Here is a 21,535-nt window from a genome sequence, read left to right as displayed (position 1 = left end):
CATGTGCCTCCTCTCAGACTACATGCAGCGATGACTTGGTCGCTGCCTAATGGGAAGCTGCCACATCTTCGCGAGCCCAGTGCCTGGGAAAGTGCCTGGCCCTTTCAATAGGTAGCTTCCAAATGGATAAGTGAGCAGGTGGGTGGGTGGAGAGCCGGAGGGATTCATCTCATAGGGGAAACAGAGGCCTGAGAACTCAGAGGCCTGTTCTGGATCTGCGTCTCCCTGGGGAGCACACCACTACAGGGTCTCTGAGCCCTGGAGAGTTGAAGAAAGTCTTCCCCAAAGAGCAAAGGTTTAAAACAGAACACGATGGGCTGGAGGACGAGAGAGACCAGAGCCCTTTCTCCCTCCCAGGGGCCTGGCCTCCTCTCAGAAAAGACCAAGTCACTAGTGGTCCACAGCCACACTGTTTGCCCAGCCCTAGGCACCTGTGACTGACCCTCAGGGGCTCAAACTCTTGACCAGTTTCTGAGGATAAGAGGATGTGTCTCTCCTGTCCTCAGCTGCCCTTGCTTCTCTAAGAGACAAGTTCATTGGCAGGCCTGAGTTCACTGAGGTGGGGAAGAAGTGTCTTAAACCAGAGCCCGGTGCTGCTTTGGGGTCACAGCAATGCCTGCTCTACAGGTCATGGCTAAGTGAAGTAGGCCAGGGCCCCAGGGCAACCGAGCTTCATTCTCCTCTGTGCCTCCTGCACTACCCTCCCCAGCCCTTGTTCCCGTCACATCATCCTGGGCATTGAAAGCCTGGCTGTTCCCAGACCAGGGCTGCCAGGCGACTAAGGACAGGAAGGGTCCAGGAAAGAGAGTCACCCTCAACTGCAATCTCCACTGCCCTTTTGGTAGGAACCTCGTACAACAACATCAGACCCCAGGAAGGTCCCTGAAGAAAGAGGGAATCCCCATCAGATTTAGAAACGGAAGTCTGGGCCTCCAACCAAAGGCTTTACTGTCCCTAAAAATGCAGACCCATCTCTAGACCTTCCCTATGTGGCCAGCAGGTGGCACCGCCATCAGGGATTTCAAAACCAAAACTAAATTACACTGGAAACAGATTTTTTTTTCTTTTGGTTTTGTTTATGCAAATAGTTCATTCCCACAACATTCCTCCCGTAATGGTCCCCCCCTTTTCCCCCTCATTCCCTCCCCCTTCGCTTCTCTGCGTGACCCTGCTCTCCCTGGACACAGAGTGGATGAAGACGCTGTCAGGAGAGTCAGAGACCCAAAAACACGCCTTGAGAAATGTGAGTAAGGCTGATGGGGACCGAGGAGGGAGGGAGAAGCCAGAGCAGAGAATCCGGGGCACGGGAGGCAACGCTGCCCCCAGATTTACTCAGGGAGGTGGGAACACACTTCCCCTCCCTATATATACCTTACCCCTTCCAACGTGCACATGCGTGCACACATGCAAACACAATACCCCCTATCCCTCCTCCTGAGGGCAAAAGGAGACCTCAGACCCAGGAGCTGATGCCACCTTGTCTTCCTCCTCCAGCTGCTAGGGAGCAGCGAGATGGGGGACCCACTCGGCCCTGGAGAGGCGTCGTTTTGTGCCCGAAACCATCTTCCATAGGTGGTTTCTCCCAGAGGCCTTTGCTGAGCCTTTGGGAGCCCTTTCAGAGAGCCATGACTGGAAACCCTCACCCCCAATTAACGGGTCCCAAGCCAGCCCTATTCTGGGAAGGGGAGGGGAGTGATGGGACGGGGCAGAGGAGGAGGCTGGGGAGAGAGGTGGAGGGAGTGTGATGACCTCTGGACTGGACACTGCCCTGGGGAGTGTGCACCAATGCCACAGCTGCAGAGACCAGCCTCTGCACTCCACCCGCCCCCGCCCCCCTAGAACATCTCTGTGAGGTCTAGAATGGGCCGAGAGAAAAACACCCGGCGGTATGATCATCCCCACCCCCTCCGCAGCCACTGCCCAAACAGCAAGGCTGCTGCACCCCTCCAGCCCTACAGATACCTTTTTTCTTTTTGGCAGGTGGCTCTTATACGTCCTGGTGCCAGTCCTGTTCTACAGGGTGGGAGGCTCCATCTTCACCCCTCGGAAGCTCTATGGGGAAGTGACTTCCCCTCTGTACCCCAAGCCTTACCCCGACAACTTTGAGACCACCACTGTGATCACGGTCCCCGCGGGATACAGGGTGAAGCTCGTCTTCTGGCAGTTTGACCTGGAGCCTTCGGAAGGCTGTTTCTATGACTATGTCAAGGTAGGGGGTCAGGTTGGATGGGCAGAGGGAGAGTTGGGTGTCTCTGGAACCTGGGAACTTGTGTTCTGACCACCCTGGATAGGACCCCCACCTGTGGACAAAGCCCCAAGCCTGTAAAAGCTGATGGCCAAGTGGGGTTCTGGAAATCAAGTGATGCCATGGGTGGGTGTCCACTGGTTTGAGAGCCCCTAGGGGAGCACTGAGGGGAGAGACACAGAGGGAAGGTACGGGCCCCCCTCTCAGGAAATGTACTGCCTACAGGAATCAGAAAAACCTTCCCCATCTTCTTACTTGCTAGGATTCTTTGGGAAATCGCTGTGCCTCAGTTTCCCTGTTTCCATGGAGAGTATCACCTTGGCTGCCACCTCACCAGGAACACAGGGACATGGGGAAGGGAGACGCTCATGGTGGTGGCTCAAGCATAGGCTTCAGCTAGGACAGGGAGCTCAGTCTCCTCACCTCTGTCATGACCAAGGGCACCGTCCCAGTCCCATCTTTCTACATCCAATAAGAATGAGATTCTTGACTCAGGATTCAGGTAGAGCGATAAATACTAAATAAATACTATTCCAAGGAGACCTCCTGGAGGTGAAAGAGAATCACATGAAAGTGAAACGTCTTCCTGGCCCAGAGGACTTGAGATGGCAGTGTTGGAGGCGAGGGGTCTTGGTGGCAAGGGATGGTGAAGAATGAGGTGGGGGGAGGGATGGCTTCTGCTTTGGAGGGGTTAAGGCATCTGTGAAGAAAGAGGTAAGGGAAGTTCGGCCACGCATGCTAAGGCTACCAGGCCCCAGAGGCTCACGTTCAGCTGAATCCATCACGAGGCATGGCTGGACGTGAGTGGTTTGACGAAGGCGAGGTGGAAAGACAGGGCGGAAGGTAAAGCAGACCATCCAGGCTCTAGGGATGAAGGAATGACAGAGGCCAGGTAGAGGCCACCAGGATTCCAGTGGGAAGCGGGCACAGGAGGAGATGGGAGTGAAGAAAGGTCTGAAAGGTGCTGGGGGTTATAAAAGGGGAGGGACGATGTTTGGGGGACAGGATAACGTGCAGGGTTAGCGGATGGAGGTGCAGGGGACAGAGGAAAGGCACCTGGGGAAGCTTGCAACAGCCAGAGCCCAGCAGGCAGAGAGCAGCTGGAGGCCATCCAGCAAGGAGGCACAATCCGCTCGTTGGGACAAGAGAAGGATGACCTTCCCTGACCTTCCACGTGGGACGCGTCCCTTCCACAACCGTCTTCCTACCCCACTGTCCTTCTTCCACCAGATCTCTGCCGATAAGAAAACCCTGGGGAGGTTCTGTGGGCAGCTGGGCTCTCCACTGGGCAACCCTCCAGGAAGGAAGGAATTTATGTCCCAAGGGAACAAGATGCTGCTGACCTTCCACACGGATTTCTCCAACGAGGAGAATGGCACCGTCATGTTCTACAAGGGCTTCCTGGCCTACTACCAAGCTGTGGGTGAGTGGTCCCTGTGCCCGTGTTCCAGGCCGCATATCGCACAGGGGCCGGAAAAGGAGAACCTTGACTCCAAAGAAGCAGGAAGCCTGGCCTTCCTTGCTTTTCCCAAGAGAGCTTTTTCCAGAAGAGGGCTGTCCACCTGAGCCCTGTCCCCACTGGGCAGTTCCCAGAAAGCCTTAGAGGGGCCGGGAGGCCCAGGTGGCCAGGAGCTGACTTTGTCTATTTAGGCCTCTGGTGAGTGACCTCGCTGAGACCGGCGCCACCACAGAAGTCCGCCGGCAGGAACTGAATCCTTCCTTCCGGAATCTCTTCCAGACCTGGACGAATGTGCCTCCCAGCTCAACTTGGTCGAGGAGAATCCCCAGCCCCTGTGCCAGCACCTGTGTCACAACTACATTGGTGGCTATTTCTGTTCCTGCCGTCCAGGCTATGAGCTTCAGAAGGACCGGCATTCCTGCCACGGTGAGGTCAGGGTTGGGAGGCAGGGACTGAGCAAGGGCTCACCGGGCCAGCCCGAGTCTCCGGGTAACCCCCCTCCCGGCTTTGCTCTCACAGCTGAGTGCAGCAGCGAGCTGTTCACAGAGCCGTCGGGCTACATCTCCAGCCTGGAGTACCCCCGGCCCTACCCCCCCGACCTACGCTGCAACTACAGCATCCGGGTGGAGCGGGGCCTCACCCTCCAACTCAAGTTCCTGGAGCCTTTCGAAATCGATGACCACCAGCAAGTACACTGTCCCTACGACCAGCTACAGGTACAGCAGACCTCCCCACCCCCAGAGGCTTCAGAGTGAGGAAAGATGAAGTGGTCCCAGAGCCACAGCCTTGAAGGGGAAAGGCGGGTGCTCCCCACAGAGGGAGGAGCCTGCTTGGGCCCCACCCCCCCCACGGGGCCTGACCTTTCACTCCTGTAGACCCCCTGTTCCAGAAACCCCAAGAGGGCAACGGGGGCCTAGAGGGCTCACCACGTGGCTCTCTTACCCCTCTTTCCTGCTGGACCCTCTGGCCAATTGGTACAGAAATGGCCAACATCACACATGAGTTGGGCAAGTTCCTACACACCTGGCAGCTGGGTGCTGGGGATCCCTTTTACCCTCCAGCTGAAAACATACACAAAGCAGGATCCCCACCACCAGCACCACCACCCCAGCCCTGGGTAAAAGTCTCTGAACTGGAGAGGTGACCCTCCCTCCTCCCCCATCAGATCTATGCCAACGAGAGGAACATCGGTGAGTTCTGTGGGAAGCAAAGGCCAGAGCCCATTGACACCAGCAGCAACTCTGTGGACCTGCTGTTCTTCACAGACGAGTCAGGGGACAGCCAGGGCTGGAAGTTGCACTACACCAGCGAAAGTAAGGCTGTCCGGGGCAGCAAGGGGGCAGGATGTACTGGGTCAAAAGAAGGCCAGTAGCTCTGCAATACGTGTGCCCTCTGCTTTCCCTGACAGTCATCAAATGCCCCCAGCCCAAGATCCTAGACTCGTTCACCCTCATCCAGGATCTGCAGCCCCAGTACGAGTTCCGGGACTACTTCATCGCCACCTGCAAACAAGGCTACCAGCTCATGGAGGTAAGAGCCACAGCTGAGGGGAAGGAACTGTCCCAGCATCAGGAATAATTTGCACAGCCAGGCCCCCAGCAGATGGAGGCTCAGCCCCAAGTGGAATCATATATGTTTGAGCTGGAAGGGTCACCTGGCCTGTTCCAACTTGACTCCCCACTGGAAACACTTAGGATTTTAAAATACTGATGTCCAGGTCCCCTGCTAGAGACTAGTCTATGGGTCTGGAGTGCAGCCTGGGCATCAGGATTACTAAAAGCTACTCAGGTGATACTAATGCCCAGCCGAGTTTAAGAGCTACTGGCCTTGCCCAATAACTCATTGTAGAGTTAGGAACCAAAGAGGCGTGGGCGCAGGTGAAGTGCAAAGAGTGACTCAACAGTACCGGGATTGTGTACAGCAAGGATTACCACCAAATCCCCTGCCTCTTGCTCCAGGGCTCTGGGTTTGGGGATTTTGTTGTTTTTTTTTTTAAGACCTAACTGACTTTATTCAATGATTCACGAATCGGGCAACATCCCACCTACCAGAAGGGGCTCCTTTTCTGTACATTGGTGGTCTTACCCCAGGTCCACCACCCTGTCCTCAGCTTTGCAGACTCAGGAAAGAATATGGTTTTCTCCACTGGTCAATCTTACAAAAGGTGGTCAACTAAAATGCTATTTTTGAAAAGCATGCAGTTGGAGTTACCCCTGGCCAGGGACCTGGGACTGGACATCCCGTCTTTGTTCAATAGAGCCACTTGGAAGACCTACTCTGAATCAGAGAAGAGACCTTTGGCTTGTCCTTCAGTTGTAGCAAAGTCACCGAACAAACGTTTTAAGTGTTACTGAGTGTCAGGCAGTGTTCTGGATGTGGGAAGTACAGTAAAAAGCGACACATATTCGTGCAGGCTTCGTGGAGCTTACCTTTGAATGTTGCATCAAGCTGAGTTAGCCAGGTAACTGCTCCTTGCTCCAGGAAGGACTCAGTGTCCTAGACCCCTCCTCTTTGCTCAGGTTACAACTCGCCACGTCCTATGCCACCCGCACCCTTACCTTGGCATTTGTCATTCACATCATAGAGTTTAAAACAAGTCACACGGTTTATCTCACATTATTTACATTTCACTGGAACATCCTAGTCCTCATACACATTCTCTTGCGATCTGTTCCAGGGCGAATTATCTGGGATGACTGTTGATCTTAATAAAACTCATTCATTTTGTCCAATTACTTTTCATTTCAGAGGGGGCCATCTCCTGCCCTGGTCCCTGCCCTCTGCTCACCTACGACAGCACTTAGCGTACGTCAGCATCCTCAAGCACCCTTGAAAGTGGCTGGGCTGCGCTACTATTTTAGGAAAGGCCCTTGCCCTTAAGAAGACTACAGTCTAGGGGCGATGAGGTGATGCAGGGTGCTCCAGAGGAAGAGAAACATGGTTCTACTTCAGGGCAGAAACTTTTGTTTCAATGCAGAGAACACACAACTGGGCTTGTTGTTTTTTTAACTTAAAATTGTGGGGTTCAATTGGACCTCAGTGGAAACAGGCAAGAGTCCAGAGAGAGGATTACTGGGTCTAACAACTAGCCCTAGGTCTGACTTCCTGCTGTGTGGCTCATGTGTGCCCATGTGTAAGTCTGGCCTGAAAGGACCGGCCAGGAAGAAGGACGCTAAGTCCATGGATGCTAAAGTTTGAGAGCTTGAGAGATGACTTTGCATCCCTACTGCTCCCGTGTGGGCGAGGACAGGAAGGGAGCTGCAGCACCTCCTTGTACTAACAGCACCTCTATCTCTGATCAAACAGGGGAAACAGGTGCTCCTGTCCTACACAGCTGTCTGCCAGGATGATGGCACATGGCATCGCCCCATGCCCAGGTGCAAGAGTAAGTTGCAACTCAGGGATGTGTCTCCTCCGAGGAGAAGGGAAGAAGGGTCTGGCCTAAGCATCTCCCCCAAAAGACCCTCCCCTGACTTATCCTTTGAAGCCTCTGGCCCATCCAGGAACCAGTCAGCCCTCAGCTTAGCAGGACTGACAGGCTGTACCCAGAGCTGAATTTCATTGTATCCAGTTCCCGTACATCACAAGAGCCCCCCACTCACCATAGTTCCCGAAGGTTCTCAGCATGTTCTGTGGGTCCACTCCTGCTCTGTGGGCAGACTGCTCACCTTCCTCCCACTGAAGTTCCAGTACAATCCTTCCCAGCTCTCAGGCCGCCCTGTGTTCTCTCCAAGTCAAGGACTGCGGGCAGCCCCGAATCTTGCCTAATGGAGCCTTCAATTATACGACCACAGCGGGGGTGAACACCTACCAGGCCCGTATCCAGTACTACTGCCATGAGCCGTATTACAAGATGCAAACCAGAGATGGCAGAAGCAAGTCTGAGCGAGGTAGGGACCCATGCAAACGGCAGTCTTCTCCCTCTTGTTGGGACATCTTCCGCAATTTCTTCCAATAGAATCCCTAGAGAGTGAGTATTAAGATATTTATTCAGGGCACTGGCTTCAGAGGTACCAAGAGGCATCTAATAAAGCTGAAGAAGGAAACACCTGAGCTGATACAAAGAAAGACTTGAATCTCATAAGCAGCTTCTTCTCACCACCACCACCATCACACCACCATCACCACTACCGCCACCACCACCACCACCATCACCACCACCATCGCCATCACCACCACCACCATCACTACCACCACCACCATCACCACTACCACCACCACCACCATCACCACTACCACCACCACCACCACCACCACCACCATCACCACCACCATCACCACTACCACCACCACCACCACCGCCACCACCACCACCACCACCATCACCACCACCGCCACCACCACCACCACCACCACCATCACCACCACCATCACCACCACCACCACCATCACCACTACCACCATCACCATCACCACCACTACAGCTTTATCAGTGAGGCTTCCTCAGTCTTCTCCCCACATACACTCTCAGGCTGCTATGTTGTGAATTTCTGCATTTAGGTTTACTAAATTACTCTCAAGTTCCTCTATGGTTATCTTTAAAACTTTTTTTTAATGAAAGGAATCACATGCCTTGTACAATAGGTGTGAAACATGCAAAAAAAGGGAAAAAATCTTATTTATAGACTATTCAAGGTGGTACTTAAGAGCTGAGCTTTGAAGTCAGACAACCCCCACTTTGCATCTTGGTTCTGACACTTAGAAATTATGTGACCTTGTGCAAATTATTTAAACTCAGTTTCCTCGTCCCTAAGATGGGGATAATGATGCATATCTGAAGGCCTCACGGTGGCGCTTAAATGAGATAATGCAGATAAAGTTCTGAGCAACGAGCACCGGCACACTGTCCGTGATCAGAAAACATAGCTACCAGGAATCCCCTGGCGGTCCAGTGGTTAGGACTCCACTCTTTCACTGCCAAGGGTGTGGGTTCAATCCCTGGTTGGGGAACTAAGATCCACCCAGCACCGCCAAAAAAAAAAAAAAAACACCATAGCTACAATTAATATCTACTACCCAGCACCAAGATGCAATCACTGATGGAAGTTTGATAAGTTCCTTGCAGGTTTTGTGTCTACTTTCACAAATAGGGATCATGTCGAATATAATAGTTAAGTATTCTGATTTTTCCACTTAGCATCAAAACAAAAATATACGTATGGAGCCTCTTAACACTTTCAATATCCCATCCACATATATGTGAACCTTTCCCTTTGATCCTTGTCCTCTCCCTCTCCCCTGCCCACGACCTCCCAGCCTGAACGCAGCCCCTCTCCCCTCAGGGCGGTACACCTGCACAGCTCAGGGCATTTGGAAGAATGAGCTGGCAGGAGAGAAGATGCCTCGGTGTTTGCCAGGTGAGTGGAAACCCTCCGCCGTCCTCTGTGGCCCTGACAGCCCTGGCAGCCCTGCAGGGCCTCAGAGGAGGCACAGCGCAGAGCAGGGAGAGACACTCCAGCTTGAAGCTGAAGGTAGACACGGAGTGAGGGAGGAATCAGGAAGAAGGCGAGGAGACACCCCAGCAGAAGGGCAGAGGGACCCAGAGAGCTGGACCTGTCCCGACATTCCTGGACTTTTCACTGAGCAGGTGGGAGATGAGGAATAAAAAAAAAAAGAGCAAGAGGGACTTCCCTAGCGGTCCAGTGGTTAAGACTCCACGCTCCCACTGCAGGGGGCACGGGTCCGCAGCGCGGCCAAAAAAAAGAGAGAGAAAAGCCCCAGGAAAAATAGACAAGAACGAGAAGAGGCTGACCGTACGCCAAAGACGGAAGAATAGGGAGGGAGGAGAGAGGAGAAAGGGCCCTGAGCCAAAAAGAGGGGGCGAAGGGGAGGGGACAGCCCGCGGTGCGGGGCGCTGACTTCTCCCCCGCAACCTCCCCCATTCTCCTCTCCCCACGCCCACTTCTCCTCCCCCCCCCGCCCCCTTCTCCTCCCCAGTGTGCGGGAAACCCGTCAACCCTGTGGAGCAGAAGCAGCGCATCGTTGGAGGCCAGAAGGCCAAGCTTGGCAACTTCCCCTGGCAGGCCTTCACCAATATCCACGGGCGCGGGGGCGGCGCGCTGCTGGGCGACCGCTGGATCCTCACGGCCGCGCACACGCTCTACCCCAAGGAGTACGAAGCGCAGGGCAACGCCACCGTGGACGTGTTCCTGGGCCACGTCAGCGTGGAAGAGATCACCAAGCTGGCCAACCACCCCGTCCGCAGGGTCAGCATCCACCCAGACTACCGCCAGGAAGAGTCCCACAATTTCGAGGGGGACATCGCCCTCCTGGAGCTGGAAAATAGTGTCACCCTGGGCCCCAACCTCCTCCCCATCTGCCTCCCCGACAATGAGACCTTCTACGACCAGGGTCTCATGGGCTATGTCAGTGGCTTTGGGATCATGGAGGAGAGACTTTCTCACAACCTCAGGTTTGTCCGTCTGCCCGTAGCTAAGCGAGAGGATTGTGAGAGCTGGCTCCGGAAAAAAAATAGGAAAGATGTGTTTTCTGAAAACATGTTTTGTTCTGGGGACCCGACTCTAAAGCAAGATGCCTGTCAGGGGGATAGCGGAGGGGTCTTTGCTGTAAGGGATGAGGAAAATGATCGCTGGGTGGCGACAGGCATCATATCCTGGGGCATCGGCTGCAGCAGGGGGTACGGGTTCTACACCAAACTACTCAACTACGTGGACTGGATCAAAAAAGAGATGGAGGAGGAGGACTGAGCCCAGAATTCACTAGGTCAGAATCCAAAGAGCGAGGTGCAAAAAAAGAAGAAAAATTAGCTAACCAGTTGTTGACAACCACTAAGAATCCATATTAAAATCACTGATGCAGAAAGACACTGTGTGAAAGAAATTCTCTTTTCTATAATCCCATCCACACTCTTCACCTGAAACAGCCCAAAAGTCACCTTTATTCCCCCCACCCCCCCACCCCAGGGTTGCAGAAGATACATTCCACAATCTCTAGTTATCATTGTCCTCTTCCATTTTTATAACCATCAGGTAATTGAATAGAACTCCTTCCAAATAAAATTTTATGAGAAAGCCTATTGTGTAAAATGAATTAAAAGCAGTATTTAATAAATATAAAAATAGTTAATGAGATCGTATTTAAAATATTTTACTTAGGAAGGCAATGAGAACAATTAAGTTTATGCCCACATTTACAATTAGAGTTGTAGATAACAATTTATTTCTGTATTTTGTTTTGCTTGTACAATATGAAGAAAATCCTTATTTTCCCACATACATAGCTGCAGATATAAGAGCTTTTTTAACAGCTCACTTTCCAATCTCTAAATATTCCTTAAGAGAGGAGTGATATGCAATTTTTGTTCCCAAGTTGAGTCACTAACAGTATTTTTTTTTTTTTTTTTTTTGCTGTACGCGGGCCTCTCACTGTTGTGGCCTCTCCCGTTGAGGAGCACAGGCTCCGGACGCGCAGGCTCAGCGGCCATGGCTCATGGGCCCAGCTGCTCCATGGCATGTGGGATCTTCCCGGACCGGGGCACGAACCCGTGTCCCCTGCATCGACAGGCGGACTCTCAACCACTGCGCCACCAGGGAAGCCCACTAACAATATTTTTAAATAATTTGTATTCTTTAAGATATATTTAAAGGCCAGAGAAGTACCCAAAACTTGGGATAAGCATTATAAGTATTTATGGTAGAATATTATCATGAGATTATTGCACAACTGACTCTTCTGGACATGTCTGAACAACTTTACACGAGCTGACTCACACAGGCCTGAATTCAAGAAGCCAGGGCAGAGTTAAAACAGTTCCAAGTAATGACGAGTTTTTAAGTCCAAATGCGGGTCCACAATCCCTTCTCTGACACCCTCAAGGCTAAATGCCTTTCAATGTTCAAGATTTTACAGATTTCAGAAATGCAATATACCATCTATGTAATGTAATGTAATGGCCCCAGCAACACCCTGTAAGAACACAGATGAATAATTCTGAAAAACATTTGAATATTCACAGTAAGTGAGATAGATGACGGCTCTAGACAACGACCCACCAGTTACTGTCAGGTTTTGCTACTAAATAAGTTTTGATGCCAAACTTATTAAAACACTTTCTGTTTTTAAGAGCATTTTAAATGTTAGGATTGTGGACTTGTATAGGTGGAAATGGAAACGTTTTCTCATATAGTCTACACAAAAGCATACACAAATGTTGTGGGTTACATTTAAGGAGCATACATTGATTGCAGTTTGGTTTTTTTTTAAATAAATTTATTTATTTATTTATTTTTGGCTGTGTTGGGTTTTCATTGTTGGGTCTTCGTTGCTGCACCTAGGCTTTCTCTAGTTGTGGTGAGTGGGGGCTTCTCTTCGTTGTGGTGCATGGGCTCCTCATTGCAGTGGCTTCTCTTGTTTCAGAGCTGGGGCTAGGCACGCGGGCTCCAGTAGTTGCAGCATGTGAGCTCAGTAGCTGTGGCTTGCAGGCTCTAGAGCGCAGGCTCAGTAGTTGTGGCGCATGGGCTTAGTTGCTCCACAGTATGTGGGATCTTCCTGGACCAGGGCTCGAACTCGTGTCCCCTGCATTAGCAGGTGGATTCTTAACCACTGCACCACCAGGGAAGTCCTACAGTTCTTTGAATGGTTAGAAATGTTTTCAGAAATGAAACACCTTCAGGACTCCAATGGAGGCAGGAGTTCAGTGGGTGGAGGAGATGGAAATAGTAAAAATTTAAAAATTCAATTCTATGTTATTTCTAAGGTTCCTGGCAAATTTAAGATTCTGAGTCCCTGGTCCTTATTGTAATCATCAAATGTGATCTCAGGAGAATCCAGTGACTGCTTTGACCTCTCTGGTTCCCACTCTCTTCCCACAAAGTCATGTGCATCTTATTCTTCAAGTGCACTGGAGTAGAAAAATTAGGACAAAACCAATACTCTGTGAATAGAAAACTAACAGAAAAAAAAAATAGAAATTGCTTTTGGACTTTGGGGCTTAACGTAACTCATAATAAGGAAAATATTTAAATTAAAACACTATCTTTTTACCAGTAAGATTGGCAAAGATAATATATTATATTGGTGAAGACATAGAGAAAACAGACACTCACGCATTTTTTTCATGTAAATTGGTACAAACTCTCTAAACAGCAATTTGGCAACATGTAATCAAAATTACCAATCCACATGCCTTTGACCCCGCAATTCCACTTCCATGAATTTTTCCCACAGATATCTCACGTATGAGTTAAATGACCTATGTATACAAGGTTAGACATCCCAGCATTGTTCATAATAGCAAAGTATTAGAATCCTGAATTCTGAAAGATCTGGTACCAAAGTTTCAAGTAAATTATGGAATATCCAAATAATGGAATACAATGTAGCCATTCAATCTCTAAGATAAATGAAAAGCAGAACAGTATATATAAAATACTACCATTTGTATAAAAAAGAAGAGTGGTTTTATATTGCTTTATATGTATAAAATATTGCTGGAAGGTTATATAAGAAATGGTGGTGGTCTCTGGGGGAGAAGGAAAGTTATCATGTATTCTCTTCCTATCTTTCAAAATTTTGAGTCATGTAGATGTTTTATCTGTCCCAAAAAACAGGCACAGAGCTATATTAAAATATTTTTAATTAAAAAAATGTTAAGGAGGGCTTCCCTGGTGGCGCAGTGGTTGAGAGTCCACCCGCCGATGCAGGGGACACGGTTTCGTGCCCCGGTCCGGGAAGATCCCACGTGCCGCGGAGCGGCTGGGCCCGTGAGCCATGGCCACTGAACCTGCGCGTCCGGAGCCTGTACTCCGCAACGGGAGAGGCCACAACAGTGAGAGGCCCGCGTACCCCCCAAAAATAAAAAGATTAGGGAAATAGCAACATGTCTATATGCTGATGGGAATTTCATAATAGAGAGGGAAAATGAGTATGATGTGTGGAGGAGGGGTGAGATGGAATCCAGGTGCAAGCATGGATATGTTATCTAGGGTAACAGGCAAGCAGAGTTTAAGATGCTTCCATTTCAGTAGATGTGGTGGTAGGAATGTGTCGACGTTCTCTTCTAATTCTTCATTTGTCTTGGTCAAGTAGAAAATAAGGTCATCAGCTGAAAGTGTGGATAGAGAAGGATTTGGGGGTTTGAGGAGAGAGAAGAAGGAATGAGATAGTCATCCAGGAGAGTGGAAGACAGAACAGGTTAGGGAATTTTGGTCACCCGGGGGCATAAGGGCCCACTTGAGATTCAAGATCATGACTTAAAAGTTAGGAGACAGTTGTATGAGCTCGGTCATGTGTTTTCCCCCCGCCATTATCAGCTGCACCAATACAGGCACAGAGGAAACAGATTCGATTTTGCCAAGTGGGTATATTGAAACCGTAGAAGAGCAAGGGAGTCCAGAATGTATGAAAGCGAGTTATCATATGGAATTTAAGCCAGGCAAAGAGGGGGTCAAGCACGAAGTGGGTGGTGGGCAATAAATATGCAGAAGATTTGATGTATCAGGGTTGCTGGTGTCATGGTATATAGAAAGTGTGGCCCTACAGGAACAGACCTGGAAGAATAGGAGGTGATGGCAAAAGAATGGGGTGTGTGAAGTTGAGATTGCTGGAGAGATTGCAGGTATTGGTAATGACAGGGTCTGTCTAGGCATGACCATGGGAGTGTGTCGCTGAGGTAGAGTGGAAGATAAGATTGGAGAAGATTCATGGAACCACAGGGCCACAGTTTTAGAAGGATCACCTATCTGTATGTTGAAACTGCCAAAAATTAAGACAGCAATAGTGTTAGAATGACAGTGAATCAGGAACTAAGATCATTGAGCAATGAGGGGAATGACGTGGGTCCCAGGAGGTGACTGTAACAATGAGTAGCTGTGCATAAGATAGTCTGATGACATGAGCTTCAAAACTGAGAGGCTGAGAAAAGAGGGGGAGGATGGGTTGTACGTGGCAGTGAGGGTCACGGAAGACCCAGTGAAAGGGAGGCTGTCAGGGGGGAAATACCGTCACCAATTGAGAGAGCAGCAGGAGGGCACCAGAGTTCAGGGAATTGGCTCTGGGGCTAAACCACCTGGCCACTTTCTATCCATGGTAGCTTAGCAAGTTACTTAACCTCTCTGAGCCTCAGTTTCTTTGTCTATAAAATGGGGGTAATAATAGAATCGCATACAAATCTTATACAATATTATCTCATGCAATCTCATATAAATATTAAAGAGTTACAGCCATAAAAAAAAGATGAAAGAATGCCATTTGCAGCAACATGGATGTAACTAGAGATCATCATACTAAGTGAAGTAAGTCAGAAAGAGACAGATATATACCATGTGATATCACTTATATGTGGAATCTAAAATATGACACAGATGAACACATCTACGAAACAGAAACAGATTCACAGACATAGAGAACAGACTTGTGATTGCCAAGCAGTAGGGTGGCGGAGGGAAAGATTGGGAGCCATGGTTGGTTCCATGAAAAGACCAGATTCTCTCCTTTGGGGCTTCTTTGGGATCCTGGTCTCCAGTGATCCCAGGATTGTTTTTATTTTATCCTGAGTTTTCTCTCCACTGTCTACTTAGGCACTTTTTTGCTTTTGTCCCTGTCTTCTGTGAATTTTTATTTTAACCATCCTCTGTTTTTTTTTTTCCTGTTGGAAACCTTAGGTTCTTCTTGCTTCCTGTCCAAGAGAGATCAAGAAACATTTTCATTTTACCCACGAATAGAGGGTGCCCAGACAAACCTGAGCATTGTGCCAAAAATATTTCAAATTCAGTCCCAAGCAGTGAAGACCAAAGAAATAATTTGCTTTCTCACTAAACATAAAGGAAGACAGAGACTGCAAACAGCCTATTTGGAGGTCAGACAGAATACGGTGGTTAAAGTTAGAACTAGCCCCTTGCTGACAGTTGTTGGTATTCTATGTCATTTGTATTCCCTTGTAGTACAAGAGGTTTTTCAAACAGGACCTGGACCCCCAGGAAAGAAGAAAATAGGGCACTCTCTCTTTAAGTTTATGTTCTCCCCTTTGGGGTTCCTCCACTGTGGTTCCTGTGACCACAACTTCACCATCCCCCATCATTTATCTAGTCTCCCCCTTTCTCTGGCTGAAAGGTGGATACACTCAAAATCAATTCCCTTGACCTCTTAGCACAACTGAGAAAAGGCTGGATCTTTCAAAAGTGTCTTTTTAAACTTGTAAAAGAAAATTAAAAAGTAAAGAATGTGACCTTAAAGGGGTAGCATGAGGGAGATCTTTGTGGTGATGAAACAGCTCTGTATCAATAGAAAAGATCGATGAAACTAAAAGCTGTGGGGTTTTTTTTTGAAAAGATAAAATAAATAAACCAATAGCTAAACTTTCCAAGAAAAAGAAAAAAAAAGAGAGGACTCAAATAAATAAAATTTTAAATGAAAGAGGAGACATTACCACATAAAGGTTCATAAGAAACTACTATGAACAATATATGCCAACAAATTGGACAACCTAAGAAGAAATGGATAAATTCCTACAAACATACAGCCAACTAAAACTGAATCATGAAAAACTTTTTAAAAAGAACAGCTGGGGACTTCCCTGGTACTGCAGTGGTTAAGAACCAGCCTGCCAATGCAGGGGACACGGGTTCGAGCCCTCGTCCAGGAAGATCCCACATGCCACAGAACAACTAAGCCTGTGCACCACAACTACTGAGCCTGTGCTCTAGAGCCCACGAGCCACAACTACTGAAGCCTGCGTGCCTAGAGGCCGGAGCTGCACAAGGAAGGAAGCCACTGCAATGCGAAGCCCACGCTACCCAATGAACACCCAAGGCGGCCAAAGATTAATTAATTAATGAATTAACTAATTAATTAATTTTAAAAAACCAACCAAACAAACAGCTGCCCTCCACCCGGGCTCTGCGCACCTCGCCCGCCGGCCCGCGCGGCTGGGGCTCCGCCCCCTGAGAGGTGGGACGGCGATGGGCGAGGCTGCTGGGCTCTCCCCGCTCCCAGAGCTGGCCCCAGCATCAGCGCTCGCCACATGCTGCAAAAGGATGGCAGAGCAAAGAAGAACTTCAAGATATTCAGGTATGTGAAGCTGATTTCCATGGAAACCTTGTCATCGTCTGATGACAGTTGTGACAGCTTTGCTTCTGATAATTTTGCGAACACAAAACCTAAATTCAGGTCAGCTATCAGTGAAGAACCGGCAAATGTTTTTTATGAGGACTCTGCTAATGAATCTTTCTGCAGCTTTTCAGAAAGTGAGGTGCAAGATGTGTTAGACCACTGTGGATTTTTACAGAAACCAAGGCCAGACGTCACTAACGAACTGGCCAGTGTTTTTCATACCGACTCAGAGGATGAATCGTTTTGCGGTTTCTCAGAGGTGGAATGAGGCTGCGGGCAGACCGTGCGGCTGTCGGAGCGAAGTCAGTGAAGACGTTCCGGACCTCTCCGGGTGGCCATGAAATTCCCAACTCGAAACACCGAGGTGGCGCAGTGGTTGAGAATCCACCTGCTAGTGTAGGGGACACGCGTTCAAGCCCTTGTCTGGGAAGATCCTACATGCCGCGGAGCAGCTAAGCCCGTGCGCCACGACTACTGAGCCCGCGTGCCGCAACTACTGAAGCCCGCGCGCCTAGAGCCCACGCGTGCTCCGCAATAAGAAGCCCGTGCACCACAACGAAGAGTAGCCCCCGCTCTCCGCAACTACAGAAAGCCCATGCGCAGCAGCGAAGACCCAACGCAGCCAAAAATAAATAAGTAAAATAAATAAATTTTAAAAAAGAAAAAGAAAAGGAACACCGGGGGAGCAGCCAGCAAAAGAGCAGCGGCCCCATCCCCACCCCGAGCCCTCAGAGAATTCCTTGACCGATTCCAATTCTGTTTCAGAAGACGAAAGTGGCATGAATTTTTGGGAGAAAAGGGCTTTAAATATAAAGCGAAACAAAGCAATGCTTGCAAAACTAATGTCAGAATTAGAAAGCTTCCCTGGCTCCTTCCCTGGAAGGCGTTCCCTGCCAGACCCCAGTTCACGTCCAAAGACACCCCGAAGGCACACATTCCCAGGTGTATCCTGCAGGAGAAACCCTGAGCAGAGAGCTCGTCCTTTCACCAGGTCAAGATCCCAGGTCCTTGGGTGGCTCAGCGCCCTGCCTACAGAGGAGGGGGGGGGAGGGGGGGGAGGGGGGGGAGGAGGAGGACATGTTGGTGAGAAATAGGAAGCCCCTGGCCGGCTACATGAACGAAAATGACATGCCCCAAAGTCATCGCCCCGGCTCCATGACCCTTCCCTATATATTCGCGCCGTGGACGAAATCACATGGGAAGAATTGGACAACATCTGCAACAACTCTGGTGAGAAGATCTATAACCGCTCATTGGGATCGACTTGTCATCAGTGCCGCCAGAAAACTATCGATACCAAGACAAACTGCAGAAACCCAGAGTGCTGGGGCGTTCGAGGCCAGTTCTGCGGTCCCTGCTCTAGAAACCGTTTATGGTGAAGAAGTCAGGGATGCTCTGCTAGACCCAAACGGGCACTGCCCACCACGTTGTGGGATCTGCAACTGCAGCTTCTGTCAGCAGGGAGAGGGGCGGTGTGCGACGGGGGTGCTCGTGTACTTAGCCAAGTACCATAGCTTCGGGAACGTGCACGCTTACTTGAAAAGTCTAAAACAGGAGTTGGAAATGCAAGCATCATAATTGGAAAACCCACTACCTGCCTTCCACTTCACAAACCTTCCTTGTTAAACTTTTCAATTTTGTCACGTGATTGAAAGCCAAGTTAAGAATTCTGATGATCAGTGTGTCTTATAGGCAAATCAAGTTAATATCATTAGACACGCAAGTGTGTCTGAGCATCACAGAGATATAGTGCCAGCTGTACTCTGCCCTCCTACAGTTTCTCCTTTGCTTTCCCCCCTACCCCTCACCCCATGCCATCCCCCACTTATTTCCAGTGGTTCTCTTCCATCATGTAGTTTCAGAATCCTCTTTAAATGACAATTTTATGAAAGTATGTTTGATTTAATTGGTGTTAAAATAGCCCTGGAATCCACCCAAAAAACCAAGCACTTAGAAATGCAGTAGTAGTGTTAACTAGCTACATCTATCAAATTCCAGAGACTAGTCCTCTAACTTGCTTACATGAAAACACTGGGTCTGATTTAGTGTTTGTTGACATTTTTAACAGAATCAAGGCACAAAAGTCTTAAAACCATGTGGAAAAATTAGGTGATTGATGTCAAGTGGAGTATATGACTTTGGAGGCCTTTCAGGAGAATATTGCGTGTATTGTGCTTATTATTCAAGTTGTCACAGTTGAAGCTTAGTTGCTGCTGATTTCTTCCACCAAGTGCATCAGGCCCATACAGTCATGCCCCGAAGGTTCTCGGGTAGCGCTACACTTGAAATCATTGTAGAAAAGCCATCCTGGGGAATTGGGACAGGGAGCCTTCAGGAGTAGGTCGATTTGAATTCATGGAATAAAACGTCAGGATAATTGTAGTTTGCCAAGTTTATTTCAGTTCATATCATAGGATGTTTCAAATAAATTCTTGATTATGTTGCATGGAAAATTGAAAACTAAGAAGACCAGCTATGCAGAAAGTAAAAAGTCACATTTTCATAGAATATTTTTCTGATTCTAGAAATCATGATAAAAGCAACTTTTGAGAATCCCATATCCCTCAAGCCCCTTCTGGGCTAGTCCTGTTTCAACTAGGGTCCTTCCCCTAAAGTCCTCTTGGCTCCATTTTCTTCCCCCAGCATGAGGAGCTGAGCCACCAGTCCAGTTTCTTCTGACCAAAGAAATGTGACAATTCACCTGCTTTTTTTAAAGTTAAGTGTTTTCCTGAGTTTCAGGTGAAGCACACATGTTATTCCCAAGCGACTTGCAAGGCCGTACGATTGATGTCTTTTAAGCCACAGTGAATGATTTTCTAGCCCTCTAGGCCCTGGTGATGAGCCTTTCCCAGCTCCCAAGTCTCTGATGGGGATTCACTTAAAACCCCACCCTGCGCCTCACCCAGGGGAATGATCTGGCAGAACAGCTAATGATGCCCAAACACAGACCCACCCGACGGTCCAAGGCAGCAGCGACGAGCGAATCCTTTCACCAGTACCTCAGCCCATCCGTGAGGGCAGAACCCAGATAGACGAAAGATGCTCTCTGGGGCTTCCCTGGTGGCGCAGTGGTTGAGAGTCCGCCTGCCGAGGCAGGGGACACGGGTTCGTGCCCCGGTCCGGGAAGACCCCACATGCCGCGGAGCGGCTGGGCCCGTGAGCCATGGCCGCTGAGCCTGCGCGTCCGGAGCCTGTGCTCCGCAACGGGAGAGGCCACAACAGTGAGAGGCCCGCGTACCGAAAAAAAAAAAAATGTAGTGAAGGGCTTCCCTGGTGGCGCAGTGGTTAAGAGTCCGCCTGCCGATGCAGGGGACACGGGTTCATGCCCCGGTCCGGGAAGATCCCACATGCCGCGGAGCGGCTGGGCCCGTGAGCCATGGCCGCTGAGCCTGCGCGTCCGGAGCCTGTGCTCCGCAGCGGGAGAGGCCACGACAGTGAGAGGCCCGCGTACCGAAAAAAAAAAAAAAATGTAGTGAAGGGCTTCCCTGGTGGCGCAGTGGTTAAGAGTCCGCCTGCCGATGCAGGGGACACGGGTTCATGCCCCGGTCCAGGAAGATCCCACATGCCGCGGAGCGGCTGGGCCCGTGAGCCATGGCCGCTGAGCCTGCGCGTCCGGAGCCTGTGCTCCGCAACGGGAGGGGCCACGACAGTGAGAGGCCCGCGCACCGGTAAAATAAATAAATAAATAAAAAAGATTCTCTCTGGCAGGGATGGACTTCCTTTTTTTGTTATTTGTCAGATTCCAGGTTGATTTTTGTCCTACTCCTGCAATTATTAAAAAGAAGGAAAATTTCTATATCACAAGCATGTTTCTTAATATTTTTCCAATTTCTTTTTTCTCTAGAGGAATCACCCTTCTCCTGCCCAAGACTCCGTAGTCCAGTGTCCACTGTCAACTCCATGGCACACGTAACAACAGGCAGGTAGGGGGAGGTAGTTGGCAGGTGTAGAGTTAAGGAATAAAGTAAATGGCTTTATGCTGCTTGGTTGATATGACACGATACTTCCAGTAGCTTCCTATTGTTGGGTTTTTGTTTTTTTTTTTTCTGGCTGTGTTGGGTCTTCATTTCTATGCACGGGCTTTCTCTAGTTGCGGCGAGCGGGGGCTACTCTTCGTTGCAGTGCACGGGCTTCTCATTGCGGTGGCTCCTCTTGTTGCAGAGCACGGGCTCGAGGCATGCGGGCTTCAGTAGTTGTGGCACACAGGCTCAGTAGTTGTGGCTTGCAGGCTCTAGAGCACAGGCTCAGTAGTTGTGGTGCACGGGTTTAGTTGCTCTGCGGCATGTGGGATCTTCCTGGATCAGGGCTCGAACCCGTGTTCCCTGCCTTGGAAGGCCGATTCTTAACCACTGCACCACCAGGGAAGTCCCATTTGGTTCTTCAGACCTTCTGATTAGAGTTCTGGTTACTTCACGTTGTGTTAACCACCAGCCTAACGTCCGCTGTTGAATTTTGCCCTTTTGGTCCATGGAAGATCAAAGTCCTTTCTTGATGGGCCACAAATATACCCCTTTTGGCTTCTGATAAAAACTGTTCTCCTGAAAGCCACGTGTCACGTCAAACAGACCAGAGTGTCCCTGAACTCTTAATCTCAGGCCATGGCTTTCGTAAGACACCTTGTTAGGGCAATGGCCACCCTAAGATAGCTCTTCTGTCCTCAGTTTAAAAAATACTAATCTCTGCATAGAAAGCAAATTTATGGTTACCAAAGGGGAAAGCGGGGGAAGGGATAAATTATGAGTTTGGGATTAGCAGATTCCAAA

The 21,535-nt window shown here is 49.5% G+C and overlaps 1 protein-coding gene and 1 pseudogene across 3 annotated transcripts; both read left to right on the top strand.

The window, feature by feature from the left end:
* Positions 1-1,090: 1,090 nt before the first annotated feature.
* C1R (complement C1r) lies at positions 1,091-10,528 on the top strand. 2 transcript variants are annotated; one of them, XM_081248440.1, is made up of 11 exons: positions 1,091-1,243; positions 1,981-2,209; positions 3,476-3,668; positions 3,984-4,130; positions 4,224-4,420; positions 4,870-5,017; positions 5,113-5,234; positions 7,011-7,089; positions 7,439-7,594; positions 8,987-9,061; positions 9,642-10,528. In XM_081248440.1, coding segments are annotated over exons 1-11 (2,118 nt in total). In that variant the 5' UTR covers positions 1,091-1,241; the 3' UTR covers positions 10,412-10,528. The 2 variants fall into 2 exon arrangements, with proteins under 2 accessions (XP_081104566.1, XP_081104565.1); XM_081248439.1 differs by lacking the exon at positions 1,091-1,243 and adding an exon at positions 1,804-1,886.
* Positions 10,529-17,117: 6,589 nt separating this feature from the next.
* On the top strand, positions 17,118-18,350 carry LOC308625172 (cell division cycle-associated protein 7-like; annotated as a pseudogene). The gene has a single exon. The product of its transcript is annotated as a cell division cycle-associated protein 7-like (transcript).
* The last annotated feature ends 3,185 nt before the right edge of the window (positions 18,351-21,535 follow it).

Source organism: Mesoplodon bidens (assembly GCF_964165515.1).
Source record: "Mesoplodon bidens genome assembly, chromosome: 11".
Lineage (NCBI taxonomy): Eukaryota > Metazoa > Chordata > Mammalia > Artiodactyla > Ziphiidae > Mesoplodon > Mesoplodon bidens.
Note: the sequence above shows the minus strand (reverse complement) of the source record. Positions and strands in the feature narration are given on the sequence as shown.

Bases quoted from the DNA above. Each gene is read 5' to 3' on its own strand.
- C1R (XM_081248439.1), top strand. From the start codon at position 1,861: ATGGGCCGAGAGAAAAACACCCGGCG. The intron at 4,421-4,869 runs GTACAGCAGACC...CTCCCCCATCAG, and splicing joins GTCCCTACGACCAGCTACAG to ATCTATGCCAACGAGAGGAA. The intron at 9,062-9,641 runs GTGAGTGGAAAC...TCTCCTCCCCAG, and splicing joins GATGCCTCGGTGTTTGCCAG to TGTGCGGGAAACCCGTCAAC.